General features: G+C 42.1%; 1 protein-coding gene across 2 annotated transcripts in view; it reads right to left on the bottom strand.

The window, feature by feature from the left end:
• Positions 1 to 7,053, bottom strand: part of TBC1D31 (TBC1 domain family member 31) — a 72,706-nt gene extending 65,653 nt beyond the window's left edge. For both annotated transcript variants that reach the window (XM_055314309.1, XM_055314310.1), the window contains exons 1-2: positions 6,831 to 7,053; positions 2,768 to 2,914 (exon numbers count right to left, since the gene is read on the bottom strand). In XM_055314309.1, the coding sequence (XP_055170284.1) occupies positions 2,768 to 2,914; positions 6,831 to 6,907 (224 nt within the window). In that variant the 5' untranslated portion in view covers positions 6,908 to 7,053. The remainder of the gene's footprint in view (positions 1 to 2,767; positions 2,915 to 6,830) is intronic.
• Positions 7,054 to 15,120: the final 8,067 nt, after the last annotated feature.

The following is a 15,120-nucleotide window of genomic DNA, read 5'->3' as shown; positions in this document are numbered from 1 at the left end:
GCTCTGTGACTATGTGAGTATCCCTTTTCACTAACTTATTGATTACAGCATGAATTCATAGATTTCTATTTTACTCAGTGGGTTAGTACCCATTACTATCATTATTTATTTTGCTACTTACAGTGTCTCTAATACAGGGGCTCTTTTAAGCCACCATTATGTCCTTTTGACATTCTGTGTTTTTTTAAGATTTTATTTATTTATTTGAGAGAGAGAGAGAGAAGCAGATTCCCACTGAGCTGGAAGCCAATTCCGGACTTGATCCCAGGACCCCGGGATCTCAACCTTAGCCGAAGGCAGCACTTAATTGAGCCACCCAGGTGCCCCTTGACCCTTTTTTTTTTTTTTTAAGATTTATTTATTTATTCATGAGAGACACACAGAGAGAGAGAGAGGCAGAGACAGAGGGAGAAGAGAGGGAGAAGCAGGCTCCCCGCAGGGAACGTGATGTGGGATGCGATCCGGATTCCAGGATCATGCCCTCAGCCTAAGGCAAGATGCTCAACCACTGAGCCACCCAGGCATCTCGACTCTTTCTTTAAACAATTCCTTCTTTCTGGCTACAAAATGTTAAAGGCTCACCTTGTACTTTGCCTGTCTCTATCCTAAAACTGGCTGTTTCTGCCAGGATCCCTGATTACTTTTAGCAGATCATGGTATTTAGAAAAAAAACTGGGTATATTCATTGCTACTGGGGCGTTGTTGCTCCCAGGTCCTATGAATGGACTACGCTAGGAAACATATGAACATGTAATTCATTCACTCACTCATACATCTATTCAATTCTATGTCCAGATATTCAAAACCAGCAGTGCACACAGGTATATCCAATTCCAATCTGGTACCACAGGATTCATTCTAGTTTTCTACGTTCCTATATTTGTAACCCCCCTTCCTGATCGGAGAAGCTGGGTCCCCATTATCCTCAACATATTTACTCACTCGATCAAAGCTTCCTGTCTTTCCCACGACTGCCCATCCCTCGCAGAGACACTTGACTCTGCCAGGCGGACGGGTTCTCCCTCCCACCTATCCGCCCCCCGCTGCAGGGATGCTTCCCTTCATCAATCCCACCTAACTGCTTCTGCACTCAGTTGTTCAGCAGAGGAAGCAGAGGCAGAAGCTGAAGATCTAGTCTTTAAAACTGCTAGATGTACAAGGGGTGGTGGAAAGGGAGGTGGGCAGGGGACTGGGGTGACTGAGTGACAGCACTGAGGGGGGCACTTGATGGGATGAGCACTGGGTGTTATGCTATATGTTGGCAAACTGAACTCCAATAAAAAGAAATTAAAAAAAAAAGGAGTAATGGGTATCATATAGGCAAAGATATAGAAGGATGATGTCAGTGAGCCCTCTTGCTCAATTATAGAACTCAACAGTTAAAACCAGAAATAGACAAAACCATTTAACTCATGCTCTAACTGAAACCCATTTTTCTTATTTCTTGCCACACGATTTTTAGTATACAAAATTCTTTTTTTTAAGTTTTAATTCTAATCCTAGTTAATGAATATACAGTGCTATATTAATTTCCGGTGTACAATATAGTAACTTAACATTTCTGTACATCAGCCTGTGCTCATCACATCAAGTGCACTCCTTAATCCCCTTCACTATTTACTCTCTTCCCTTTGTAACCATCAGTTTGTTCTCTATAGTTTAGAGTCTGTTTCTTGGTTTGCCTCTGTTTTTTTCTCCTGTGTTCATTTATTTTGTTTTTTAAATTCCATATATGAGTGAAATCATGGTATTTGTTTTTCTCCAACTGGTTTCTTTTGATTAGTGTAATATTCTCTAACTCCATCTCCACGTCATTGCAAATGGAAGTATTTCATTAATTTTATGGCTGAATGATATTCTATTGTATGTATATACCACCTCTTTAGTCATCAGTTGATGGACACATGGGCTGTTTCCATAGTTTGGGTATTAAAAATAAAGCTGTTGTAAACAGGGGGGTGCATGTATCCATTCAAATTAGTATGTTTGTATTTGGATAAATACCCAGAAGAATGATTGCTAAATCATAAGATACTTCTATTTTTGGCTTTTAGAGGAACCCCATACTGTTTTCCAGGTGGGTCGTACCAGTTTGCATTCCCGCCAGCAGTGAGAGAGGGTTCTGCTTTCTCATGTTTGTCAACATCTGTTGTTTCTTGTATTCTTGATTTTAGCCATTCTGATGGGAGTGGGGTGGTTTCTCATTGTGGTTTTTATTTGTACTTCCCTGATGATGAGTAATGATGAGTATCTTTTAATAAAAAATAAAAAAATAAAACTGCTAGATGTGTGTGTACCTAGGTGGCTCAGTGGTTAAGCAGGGAGCCTGCTTCTCGCTCTGCTTACGTCTCTGCCTCTCTCTCTGTCTCTCATGAATAAATAAAATCTTAAAGAAAACAAAACTGCTAGATGTGAAAACCGTGACAATAATGTACGAAGGAAATTATGCTCTTTCGAAATTGCCTGATAAAGTACCAGACAGTGATAAGATAGCAATAATAAATTTTTAAATTTAGGGAAAAACAAGCTACTAGAGATACCATTCAAACTGGAACTTGAATTCTCTAAAAAAAAAAAAAAAAATCTAACTATATTTTTCTATGCTCTTCCACTTTCTTCCATCAGCATTTATGACAGTGTTTTACAGGGTACCTGAAATAGAGTAAGAATTTAAATGAATCCTGCTGAATGAATAATTAACAGGAGGTACTAAAATTGGCAGTGACTGACTTGTTAAATAAGATATGTATCAAATGGATCTGCTCACCTGTTTCCACACAAGTCAAAAACATAGATATTTCCTTGATGGTCTCCAGCAATTAAGCAATCACCCGAACTATCAAAAGCCACATTCAAAAATCGCAAGACTTTCGGAAGGTAATCAGAAGTGCTGTGAATGATGTTCACTATAATTCTGTCAAAAACAAACAAACAAACAATATATGTAATTCTAAGCCAAGCATTACTTACGAAAGATACAGCATACATCACTTATTTTGAAGTTTCCTGCCTACCTGTTCCCCTTTTCTGCTATTCTCCTAGAAGCAATTGTACAGTGATTTCCAAAAGCAGATCAGAAGGTTATTCATTATCAAAGTGGCTACTGTTCATATGTTTAACAAATACTTGAAAATTCACTATGTGTCACACACTGAACATGCTGGGGCCTAACAGTAACCGATGGACACAGGCCCTTGCCCCCTTGGAGCTTTCAGTTTAGTGGGGAAGACAAATATGAAAAAAATAAGCACACATATGAACAGAAAGTGACAAACAATAACAAGATATAAGAGAATGTATTTTTGATTGAGTTAGTCAAACTGTTACATGAAGCCATAAACACATGCTAAGAACAATGATGTAATTAGTGAAAAGTAGTTTCATGTAAATCATAAGCCACCACATGCAAGAATAATTTCAATTCAGTATCTTAATTTTAAGATATCTTAATGAGATTTTGTAGTATAAAGTGTTCCAAAGTGAATTAAGCGTACACGAGTTTTATTTTCTACAGTTGTCTAAAGTTACTATTTTTTGAGAAGATCTTGCACCATATATCTGTTAAAAGAAGCCTGTTATAAAACTCGCAGCAGAGAATAACTAATTTCTTAAAATAATTTATGTGTGCCTATTCAGGTCACAAAGAGCAGAATAATCCCTCTCCCCTTTTTAAAGATTTTATTTATTCATGAGAGACGTGGAGAGAGAGAGAGAGAGAGAGAGAGAGAGAAAGAAAGAGACATAAGCAGGCTCCCTGCAGGGAGCCCAATGTGGGACTCGATCCCGGGTCTCCAGGATCATGCCCTGAGCTGAAGGCAGACACTCAAATGCTGAGCCACCCAGGCATCCTATTTTCTTCAGTTTAAACATAAGGTTGTTCACTGGGGGAAATAGCAAATTTCTTACAATACTTATTTTTATCAGGTCCCTGACAAAGATTCTTTGCTTGACCAAACTTTAGTCTGGCTCCTGAACCTTCTGAGGCACTTCTCCATCTGTGCACTTCCTTGTAAAACCTAGTTTTAGCAAGAACCCTGCTCAGTCCGTCTGTTTAATTAGAACCCCCGACCTTCAGGACCTGATCATCCTTGATAACTGAGCAGTTTCTCATTCTCAACCATCTCCCAGCTGACATCTAATCAAGCTGGCCTGTCTTCAGCAAGAATCTCTTTAGGCTGGTTTACCCAAAGTTCCTTTATCCTAGTAACTTTCTATCCACTGACTCCCACCCTGCCTTTTGGCTTGACATTCCCAGTTGCCCAGGCTCTATTCAGACCTGAGTCCAGTTCTGTACCGAGGTATCCTTTCCTCCTTTGCAATAGAGGAAGAAAATCTGTTTTTACCACTTTAACTACCGTCCAGCTCTGGTTTTCCTTTGACATCCCCAAAGGGGAGAGGGGGAGAATATATATATTGAAAAGAGTAATAACATCAAAATGTTCCCCAGCAATTAAAATCAGACAGAGCCAACGACTTTTCCCTCTGCTCTTGTTTCTATAACATTTATTATGTATTCAGATTACATTACATGATCATTGTTCAAAATAAGGAAAATATGGAAAAACACTAGTAAATAAAACTGATTATAACCCTACCATCTGGATATGTAATCACAATTAATAGCAACATTCTGCCCTTTTGATTCATATAACACACGCATACTAACATTTATTTTAGAACTGCCTTTCAACTGCTCATGAGTTGCCTGATGGTTCCTCAATTCTTAAACATAATTTAAAAATCAAAAATTTACCAAACACCAAGATCCATGAGACACTGAGACATTTTTTAAAGTCTTTATATGCCCTAAGGCAGCACTAGTCTGGCAGGCATGATTATTTTCACCTATAGCCTTAGTGATTAACTTGCCCTTCATAGAACTAGTTAATGGACATTTTCTTCAACTAACATCCAACTGACTCAGTCTGTGCCCCTGGTCTCTCTCAACATCATCACAGTGGATTCTTTTTTTTTTTTATTATTTTTTATTTTTTTATCTATGATAGTCACAGAGAGAGAGAGAGAGGCAGAGACACAGGCAGAGGGAGAAGCAGGCTCCATGCACCGGGAGCCCCATCACAGTGGATTCTGATGAACAAAAATAAAGCTATGTTTCAGTGGAAGCAAATTAACATTTGTGTAAAACTTGTGTCTTTACTTTTTTTAATCTTGCATGTATATCCAGATATTTTATGACAGCAAGAAATAGAATTACTGTGGGTTAGCAATAACCTTTTTCTTTCTTTAAAAGATTTTATTTATTTATTCATGAGAGACAGAGAGAGAGAGGCAGAGACATAGGCAGAGGGAGAAGCAGGCTCCTTGCAGGAAGCCCGATGCGGGACTTGATCCTGGGACTCTAGGATCACGCCTCTGCGCTGAAGGCAGAGGCTCAACTGCTGAGCCACCCAGGCGTCCGGGTAGTAACTTTCAGAATATTTAGAAAACAACAGAAGTAGAGGTAGTGTTTACATAAACTCCAAGTTTGGAAATGAAAATGTCTACTGAAGAATCCCTAAACAAAAAAATTTTTTCAATGGACTTGGTGGGACAGCAACAAGGCTAGGGGGCTGTCAGCAAGCAGAAACCAAACAAGCTGTCAGTACAACGTCCGGAACCAGGCTTCCAGCAAGCATAGCTGGCAGTTGTCCGTTGATTTGTTGAGCAGCAACCAAAGGATCAAGAGAAAAGATACTAGGAGAAGAAACATGAATCCAAGTGATGCAGCAAAGGCCATGAAATCCTAGGAAGTTAAAATCAATAGGATCAATCTGTGTGCAGCAATTGGAACCAAGATGGCACCACTTGGGACAAAGGCTTCCATTAAAGTCTTGAGTGGCTAAGACTCAAATAGGTCAGGTATCTGGAACCAGAATGAAAACCAGAATGAAAAGAACCTGGGGAGGAGACGTGGGAACAGGAAACGTACAGAGGACTTCCAGCGCAGTGAAAATACTTTCTAGGATACTGCAATGGTGGATACAGGTCATTATACAATTGCCCAATCCCATAAAACATACAACACCAAAAGGGAATCCTAGTATAAACTGTGGACTTCCAGTGATAATGATAATATGTTAATGCAGACTCCTCAATAGCAATAAATATACCTTTCTGATGGGAGATTTTGATAATAGGGCGGCTATGCATGTGAGAGTGCAGCAGGTATATGGGAAATCTCTGTCCCTTCCTCTGAATTTGCCTGTGCACCTAAAACTGTTCTTAAAAAAAAAAAAAAAAAAGTCTATCTAAAAAACAAACACAATTAGCAGCAGCAGCAGCAGCACAGTCCTTACTAGGCCACCTTGACCGTAGAACGTAACCCCCCTGTCGTCACCGTCATACACACAACCCTGTAAACTCCAAAAATCCGGAAGTTTGCGGCGTTCCACAGCTGCGCCCCCCGCCCCCCAGCTTAGAAGCTTGGCACAGTTGATGGGTGGGTGCACGCCCGTCTGAATGCAGGTATCCGAGGATTTAAGGAGGTTAAGCTGCAGCATTCGGGAGGGGTGGGCGTGCACCGCTGCCCTTCCCCTGCACGTTCCTCCAGTTCCTTTCCAGCTGCAACCCCTAACGTTTACTGAGCATCCACTGCGCGCCAGGAACGCTACGGGGCTGCCACGGTGACCCAGGCGGGCTCAGCCCGGGCACAACTGTCTCGCGCCCCCGCCCCCACGACCTGGGCCACCCGAGCACCGACTCAGACCACCTGCCTTGCAAGAGGTCATCGGGGGCAGGGGCGGGGCAGAGCCCGAAGCCCCACCCGGGCCCCCGCACCCCTTCCCCAGGCCCTCGCCGGCCCCCAGGCCCCCCTCAGCCGCCGCCTTTACCCGTCCCGAGCGGCCGGGGTCGGCTTGCGGTGCCACAGCTTGCCGCTCTCCCTGTTGCCTAGGTCCGTGCTCTGCATCGCGAAGCCCCGCCGCCGCCGCCGCCGCCGCCGCCGCCGCGCGATGCACAACCGACCCGGGCGCCTTCCCGGCAGGCCCCGCGCTCCCCACCCGGGAAATTTAATCTCTCGACCCGGGAAATTTGAGCTCCCGGCCCCGGCCGGGGCGTCCGGGATCCCGGCGACCCGACCAACCGCGCGGGGGACGCCGACCTTTCTATTCGCAGCCAATAGGGAGGCAGTTTTGCTTCCCAACTCCGCCCAAGCGACCCCTGCAGCTCGGGATAATGGAACCGGCCAACGACCTTCTCTTAGACTCCGCCCCTTGGGGGCGGTCCATCCCCTACCCCCGGGGCCCAAAGCCTTCTGGGAATCGTAGTTTTCTGCGGGTGGCACAGAGCCATGTGCTTGAGAATTCTGCGCTGCGGCCCCCCCTCCCCCCGCGAGGTTTTAGGCTCCCCATGGAGGCAATAAAAGTGGTTTTCTCCTGTGGTCCCTGCATACTTTTCTACATTGCCTTTAGGACTCAGGGATTGTGGAGACAACTAGTAGAAGGACCCAAATGCATTGAGAATTGAAGGGTTCCTTTTACAGAGCTTAAAAGAACCTCTATAGAGTCCATTCTTCTTGTCCTTATCACCATTGTGATTGGTTTTTCAACTGTGATCTAACAAAAGGCGCCAGTATCATGGTGTCCAGTCCACCAGGCATGGACTAGTGAACGTGAACAACCAGTTGCATTGACAGCAGAGTTCCTTTGTGTAAAAATTCACTTAGCACTTCCTTCAGGCCTAGGAGGTATCAAGCATTCTTCTAAGTGTTTGACGATTACTTCATTTAATCCTCATGGAAAATCTACAATGTTGGTAGTACTATTATTTTCATTTTGGGGCTTTGTGAGGTAGTATATTGGTTTTCTAAGGCTGCAGTAATGAATTACCACAAACTTGGTAAGAAAGAAGAAAAAGAAAAGAAAGGAAAGAAAAAAGAAAGTTATTCTCTGATAGTTCTGGAGGTCAGAGTCAGAAATCAAGGTGTTGGCGGAGCGGCTCCTTCCAGAGCCTCTAGGGAAGATTCCATTTCTTGCCTTTTCCAGCTTCTGGTGGCTTCCTTGACTTGGGACCACATCATTCCCTTCCATCCCCCCATTCTCTGCCTTCATCTTCACCTTGCCTTCTCTTTCCCACCTTTGTCGCAAATCTCTCTTGCTTTTCTCTTATAAGAACACCTGTCATTGGATTTAGGGCCCGCCTGGGTAATCCCGGATGATCTCCTGATTCTAAGATTCTTAACTTAATTACACCTGCAAAGACTGTTTTTCTAAAGAGGGTAACATTCACATGTTCTGGGAATTAGGTCATGGGTATATATTTTGGGGTAGCCACTGTTCAACCTACTACAGGTAGGTACTTCTTTTATCCCCGTTTTGCAGACAAGGAATTGAGTTAGTAGGAGAGCTGTGATTAGATTTTTAGTCTTTTCATGCTTGGTCCCCGTGTTTTTCTACAACAGCAAAATGAGTTTTTTCAAACTTATGTGGCCATGAAATTTGAAAAGCTCAAACTCTACCGAAAAAAGCAAAACTCTCACAAAAATTTACCAATGCAGAGCTTAAAACTTGTTATATTGTTGCCAAGGGTGGCTCTGAGAGACCACACAACTTTCAATAACCTCTTGTAGAATAGACCATCACATTCTTCATTTTTATTTATTGGATTTGAGATGATAACAAATTGTGTGTATGAATGCGTTATTAGTCAGGAAGCTTAGGGTGTTAAGCTTATGGGCGTCTAACTTGAAACAGGTTATTTCTCACATTTCTATCCCATGCTGGTAACCAAGCAACATTTTTATCAGTAGCAGAGACAAATGTGCTGAATGATTTCCTTAACCACTTTGGCTTAACCTGCCTGCAGTTCAGCTTATATGGGCTATCACAGCCCAGATGACTATCCTATTCAATTTCAGGTATGTGACAAAAGGTTTCCATATTACAGATCTTCTGGATTCCCACTTTGCACTTATCTTTAGATTGAGTTGGGCCAGATCTGAAGGTCATGCTGGCAATTGAAGAGACATGCACCCGCGGCTGCCAGCCTTCTATTTGTTCTAATTTCCTGGAGTTATCCAAGTTGGTAGACCATTTGCTACTTTCTTCCTGAATCATTACTCAGTCAATAACTGATGCATCCTATAAATATACTTTTTCAGCCTACCTGAGGTGTAATTAATTTTCAATAAGCCACACATATTTATTTTTTATTTTTTTATTTTTTAAATTTTTTTAATAAATTAATTTTTATTGGTGTTCAATTTACCAACATACAGAATAACACCCAGTGCTCATCCCGTCAAGTGTCCCCCTCAGTGCCCGTCACCCATTCACCCCCACCCCCGCCCTCCTCCCCTTCCACCACCCCTAGTTCGCTTCCCAGAGTTAGGAGTCTTTATGTTTTGTCTCCCTTTCTGATATTTCCCACACATTTCTTCTCCGTTCCCTTATTTTCCCTTTCATTATTATTCATATTCCCCAAATGAATGAGAACATACACTATTTGTCCTTCTCCGATTGACTTACTTCACTCAGCATAATACCCTCCAGGTCCCTCCACGTGGAAGCAAATGGTGGGTATTTGTCGTTTCTAATGGCTGAGTAATATCCCATTGTATACATAAACCACATCTTCTTTATCCATTCATCTTTCGATGGACACCGAGGCTCCTTCCACAGTTTGGCTACTGAGCCACACATATTTAAATTGTATTTTATGATTTGACATAAATATACTCTTGTGAAACCATCATCATAATCAAGGTAATGAAAATACCCATCGCCCCTAGAAGCTTCCTCTTGCTTGTTTGCAGTTCATTCTCTTTCTATCCCCACCCCACCTTGCCCACAGGAAATCACTAATGTTTTCTGTCTCTTAGTTAATATTTTCTAGAAATTTATATAAATAGATCCTGGGCAGCCCGTGTGGCTCAGCGGTCTGGTGCCTACCTTCGGCCCAGGGCCTGATCCTGGAGACCTGGGATCAAGTCCCACGTCGGGCTCCCTGCATGGAGGCTTCTCCCTTTGCCTCTGTCTCTGCCTCTCTCTCTCTCTCTCTCTCTGTCTGTCTCTGTGTGTGTGTGTGTGTGTGTCTCCCATGAATAAATGGGTAAAGTCTTTGAAAAAAAATTTAAAAAATTCTTTCTAAAAAAATAAATAAATAATAAATAGTTTCTAAACTATGTACGCTTTTTTTTTTTCCTTTGGCCTGGCTACTTTCATTCAGCATAATTATTTTGAGAATCAACTCTGTTGTTGGGTATATTGACAGTTCACATGTTCTTATTGTTGAGTGGTATTCCATGGTATTGATATACCACTGTGAATGGATCCATTCACCTTTGATGAACATTTGGATCGTTTCCAGTTTGGGGCTATTACAAATAGAGCTGTTATGAACATTCCTATACAAGTCTTTGTGTAAACACCAAAACTGTTTTCAGTTCTGGTGATTATATTCTTCGAAGTTGAGTGGCTGGGCCATATATGGTAGGTATATACTTAGCTTTTTAAGGAAGTATCAAATGTTTTCAAAGTAGTTGTGCCAGAGGTGCTTAGGTGTCTCAGTCGCTTAAGCATCTGCCTTCCACTCAGGTCACATGGTCTTGGGGTCCTGGAATAGAGCCTGGTGTAGGTCTCCTTGCTCAGCCAGGAGCCTTCTTCCCTCTCTCCCTTTTCCTACCCTCACTCATGCTCTCTCTGTCTCTCAAATAAGTAAATAAAGAAAATCTTTTTTTTTTTTTAAGTAATCGTGCCATTGAACATACCCACCAACAGTGTAGGATAGTTCCAGGTGCTCCAAATCTATGATGAGTGTTTGTGATTACAGTCATACTAGGAATGTTGTGGTACTTCATGGTGATTTTAATTTCCCTTTCCAGAATGAATGTTCAGCATCTTTTCATGTGATTATTTGCTTTCTGCCTATAACTTTGGTGAAGTATCTGTTCAAATGTTTTATCCAAAGTTTAATTGGGCTGTTTTGTTCTTACTGAGTTTTGAGAGATCTATATATTCTGGATATAAGCCCTTTATCATATATGTGCTTTGCATATATTTTCTCCGAGTTTCTGGCTTGTTTTTTCATTTTTTAACAATATCTTTCAATGAGAAGATGATATTAATGTTGATGGAGATCAACCCAACAGTGTTTTCTTTTTTTTTTTTAAGAATTTTATTTATTTATTCATGAGAGACACACAGAGAGAGAGAGGCAGAGACACAGGCAGAGGGAGAGGGAGAAGCAGGCTCCATGCAGGGAGCCTGACATGGGACTTGATCCCGGCTCTCCAGGATCACACCCCGGGCTTCAGACGGCGCTACACCGCTGCGCCACCAGAGCTGCCCCCAACAGTGTTTTCTTTTATGAATTGGGTTTTTGGTGTCATATCTAAGAAATCTTTACCTAACCCAAGGTCACAAAGATTTCCTCTTTGTGAAATGTTCCTGTTTTCTTCTTTGTATGTTTTTCAAATACATCTCAGAGGAATGGAAAGTTATGTGTATCCAAGGGATTTTTGGGTTTTTCTTTGAAAAGTCCTTTCTCTTTGCCCTCTTACTTACCCTACTTCTGCCTTCTTTTTTTTTTTTTCAAAAATTTTACTTATTTATTCATGAGAGACACACAGAGAGAAGCAGAAACACAGGCAGAGGGAGAAGCAGACTCCCCGCAGGGAGCCCAATGCAGGACCCCATCCCAGGACCCCAGGATCACATTCCGAGCCAAAGGCAGATGCTCAACCACTGAGCCACCCAGGTGCTCCTGCTGGATGCCTTGTTTTTTGCTGTGATAATATATAATCTGGAGAGAGAAGAAGCACTTCCACTTTGTCTACTTTGCTAAAGGGTATTTAGTGGATATTTGGATTGCTCAACATCTGAAAACTCTGTTTGGGAAAAATCCCAAGATATTTAGGAGGTAAAGGGCAGCTATTGCTTGGCACTCAGTTGTCTAAACCTAGGCCAGTCAAGGAGTGAGCAAGCAAATCAAACCAGTATGGTAACTAAAAATACAATTCAAATATTTCCTGCAGTCTCTCAAAGAGCACCGAGTAGAAAGCAATTAATAACCTTTAGCAAATTTCTTCAAATACCCTTTCTCACCTCATTAAGGGAGGCTGGACTAAGTTATGCACAGTAACAACTCCCAAACTCAGACGGCTTAAGACAATTTACCGGTGTATTTAGCCCATCTTAGTCTCTAGGGAAACACAGCTGTTGGAGTTGCCATTTCAAAAGTGTTTGGTTGCTGTTGGGCAAAGAGAGTTCTAGGGGGTCTCATGCCAGGAATTCAATGCTCTAGCCCAGAAATGTCACTGTAACTTTTACTCCCAACTCATTACCAGAACTGTAGCTCCATCCAAACATGAGGGGCCCTGAAGTGCAATCCTACTAAATTAGTTATCTGTAGCTGCAACATTGCTGTGAAAAAACAATCACCAAAACTCTGTGCCATTCAACTGTGAGCATTTATTGTTCATTCATCTGGGATCAGCCAGGCTGTTACTGCAGCATAAAGTAATCCATCCTGACTAATAGAATAATTTTGTCCCCACTTAACACACAAGGAAACAAGGTTTGGAGTGCTTATTTACTTGTCTAAGGTCATGTAACTATTGAGGCAAGATTAAAATGTTGGGGGGCCGGGCTGGCTCAGTCATGCAATTCTTGATCTCGGAGTTGTGAGTTTGAGGCCTACATTGGGTGTAGAGATTACTAAAAAATAATAATAATAAAAAACATAAAATAAAATGAAACAAATGTAGACCTGTCTGGCTCCATTATCTTACTCTGCCTTTCCTGCACCAGATTGGTATGGTTCTGAATTCTTCCAAAAGACCTATTGCCTGGACCAGAAAATAATTTATTGCTAGCCTGGGATAAAAATCTTTGGGAACTTTTTTTTTTTCTGGGAACTTTTATAACAAGATTCTGTTTTATCTCCTTGGGAAAAGAGTTTATTTGCACATTAAAAGGAGTGTTGGTAAACAAAGATGTTAAGAGGACTTAAAAAAAAAATAAAGCACGGAGAAAGTGGGTTTGGGCGAGGGTATGGTAGGAAGGTATGAGTGGATAATTTTGCCTAAATGTCCTGTTACACACTTCTGGGAAATGCTCCTAGCCCACCCCTTACTGGTCATATGATTGGCTCAGGTGTGGGGCCTGACTCAGCTGAGCCAAAAAGAGCTCTTTTTCAGGATTTTTTAAAAAAGATTTTATTTCTTTATTCATGAGAGACAAGAGAGAGACCGCAGAAACAGGCAGCCGGAGAAGCAGGCTCCCTGCAAGGAGCCCGATGAGGGACTCCATCCCAGGACCATGGGATCATGACCTGAGCCAAAGGCAGTCACTCAACCACTGAGCCACCCAGGTGCCCTTTCTGGATTTTTAAAGTTGAGACCAAGGATGGCAAGTCTCAGTTCCTCTCTGGTAACAAAGACTGAGAACTGCCAGAGGCAGTAGCTCCAACTTTTTGGTGATGGCCAGTCTGAGAGAGGGTAGCTGAAACTCCAGGGGAAAAAAAAAGAGAGAGAAATAGTAAAAGAAGATTCTGTTCTGGCAGCATTTATATTCTTGTTCTAATTGTTGCAGAAACTTACCTGGACTGCTGTCTACTATACACTGTTTATTTAAGCTAAAACATTGCTTTCTATTTCTAAAATAGATGTAATTAGAAGAAAAAAGAATCAGAGAAGATCTCAGGACGGTGATACATGAGCTGAATCTGGAAAGATGAGCAAAGCAGAAAAGTTAGGAATGGAAACAGCATCTGCAGAAAGTCAGGGGCTTTTGTGAAACAGCGTGGACCCTTCTAGAAACTAGAAATGCTTAGTGTAATTAAAGCCCAGGATACACAAGGAGTTATTATGCATGTAAAGAGCTTAGCATCTAGAAAACCCTCAGTAATAATACCAGTAACAATTATTATTATTATGCGAGTGAATGGCAGAAGAGTGAGGACACATATAAAAGTCTGAATATAAAAGACCCAGACTTGGGATGCCTGGGTGGCTCAGCAGTTTAGCGCCTGCCTTCGGCCCAGGGAATGATCCTGGAGTCCTGGGATCGAGTCCCACATCGGGCTCCCTGCATGGAGCCTGCTTCTCCCTCTGCCTGTGTCTCTGCCTCTCTCTTTCTCTGTGTCTCTCATGAATAAATAAATAAAATATTTAAAATAAAAAAATAAAAAAATAAAAGACCCAGACATATCTTTAAAAAATAATAATAATAATCCAGGGCAGCCCGAGTGGCTCAGTGGTTTAGTGCCACCTTCAGCCCAGGGTATGATCCTGGGGACCCAGGATTGAGCCCCACGTCTATCCCTCTCTCTGTTTCTCGAATAAATAAAATCTAAAAAAAAAAAAAAAAAAAAAAGACCCAGACTACCATTCTAAGGTGCTTGAATCTTCTCAAAGATTCTAGGGAAACTCATGGTTTCTAGACACATCCCTCTGACTGTGTGAGAAAGATCACTTAAAATAGTTTGAGGCTTGAGACAGAAAGAGTGTGTGAGCTGTTCCACTTGAGGCAAAAGTGACGAAGGGGTCGATCAAGGCAGTCACCATAAAGGGAATCCAAACAGGCAACAGTTAGATGACAAGGGTCCATTGACATATTGTGTAGGAAAGCTGACATTGCAAAGGAACGAGTTGCATTTCATCAGTGAAGCAGAAGTGTGTGTCATGCTGCTAACTGATGCAAACCCAGGCAGTGGTTTCCATTTCCTAGGCGACTCAGCCGTTTGGCATGGTCGGGAAAGAGGGGGATAAGGCAAAAGCCATGACAGGTGAACTGTGACATTGTGCACCTCCCCCTCCCCCTTTTAACATGACTCAGAAGAGAGAAGGAAAATCAAAGAGACGTGCTCCAAGTTGCCTAAATAAATATTCATGTCTAGGTGTTCTCATAAAACATACATGAAAGCAACCAAGGGCGGTGTTTCTTGTGTAATCAAAAGGATTTGGCAACTACAGCTGGAACGGTAGGGTATCAAAGCAGAGAGGGAAATGTGATGTTGATTTTGACAGGCAGCAGGATCATTCCCAGGGACGATGAGAAACTGCTGACATAGACTGTGGTTTCTAAAAGGCCTCCTGCAGGCTAAAGGAAGGAGGAGACCCTAGAGAATTCCATGACCCAATGGGCAGTGGCTGCAAGCTTCCAGTCTTTACAGCCTTTCCAC

The sequence above is a fragment of the Nyctereutes procyonoides genome, unplaced genomic scaffold, assembly GCF_905146905.1.
Source record: "Nyctereutes procyonoides isolate TBG_1078 unplaced genomic scaffold, NYPRO_anot_genome, whole genome shotgun sequence".
Classification (NCBI taxonomy): Eukaryota; Metazoa; Chordata; class Mammalia; order Carnivora; family Canidae; genus Nyctereutes; species Nyctereutes procyonoides.
The sequence above is the reverse complement of the archived record's forward strand: the minus strand, read 5'-3'. Positions and strand labels throughout refer to the sequence as shown.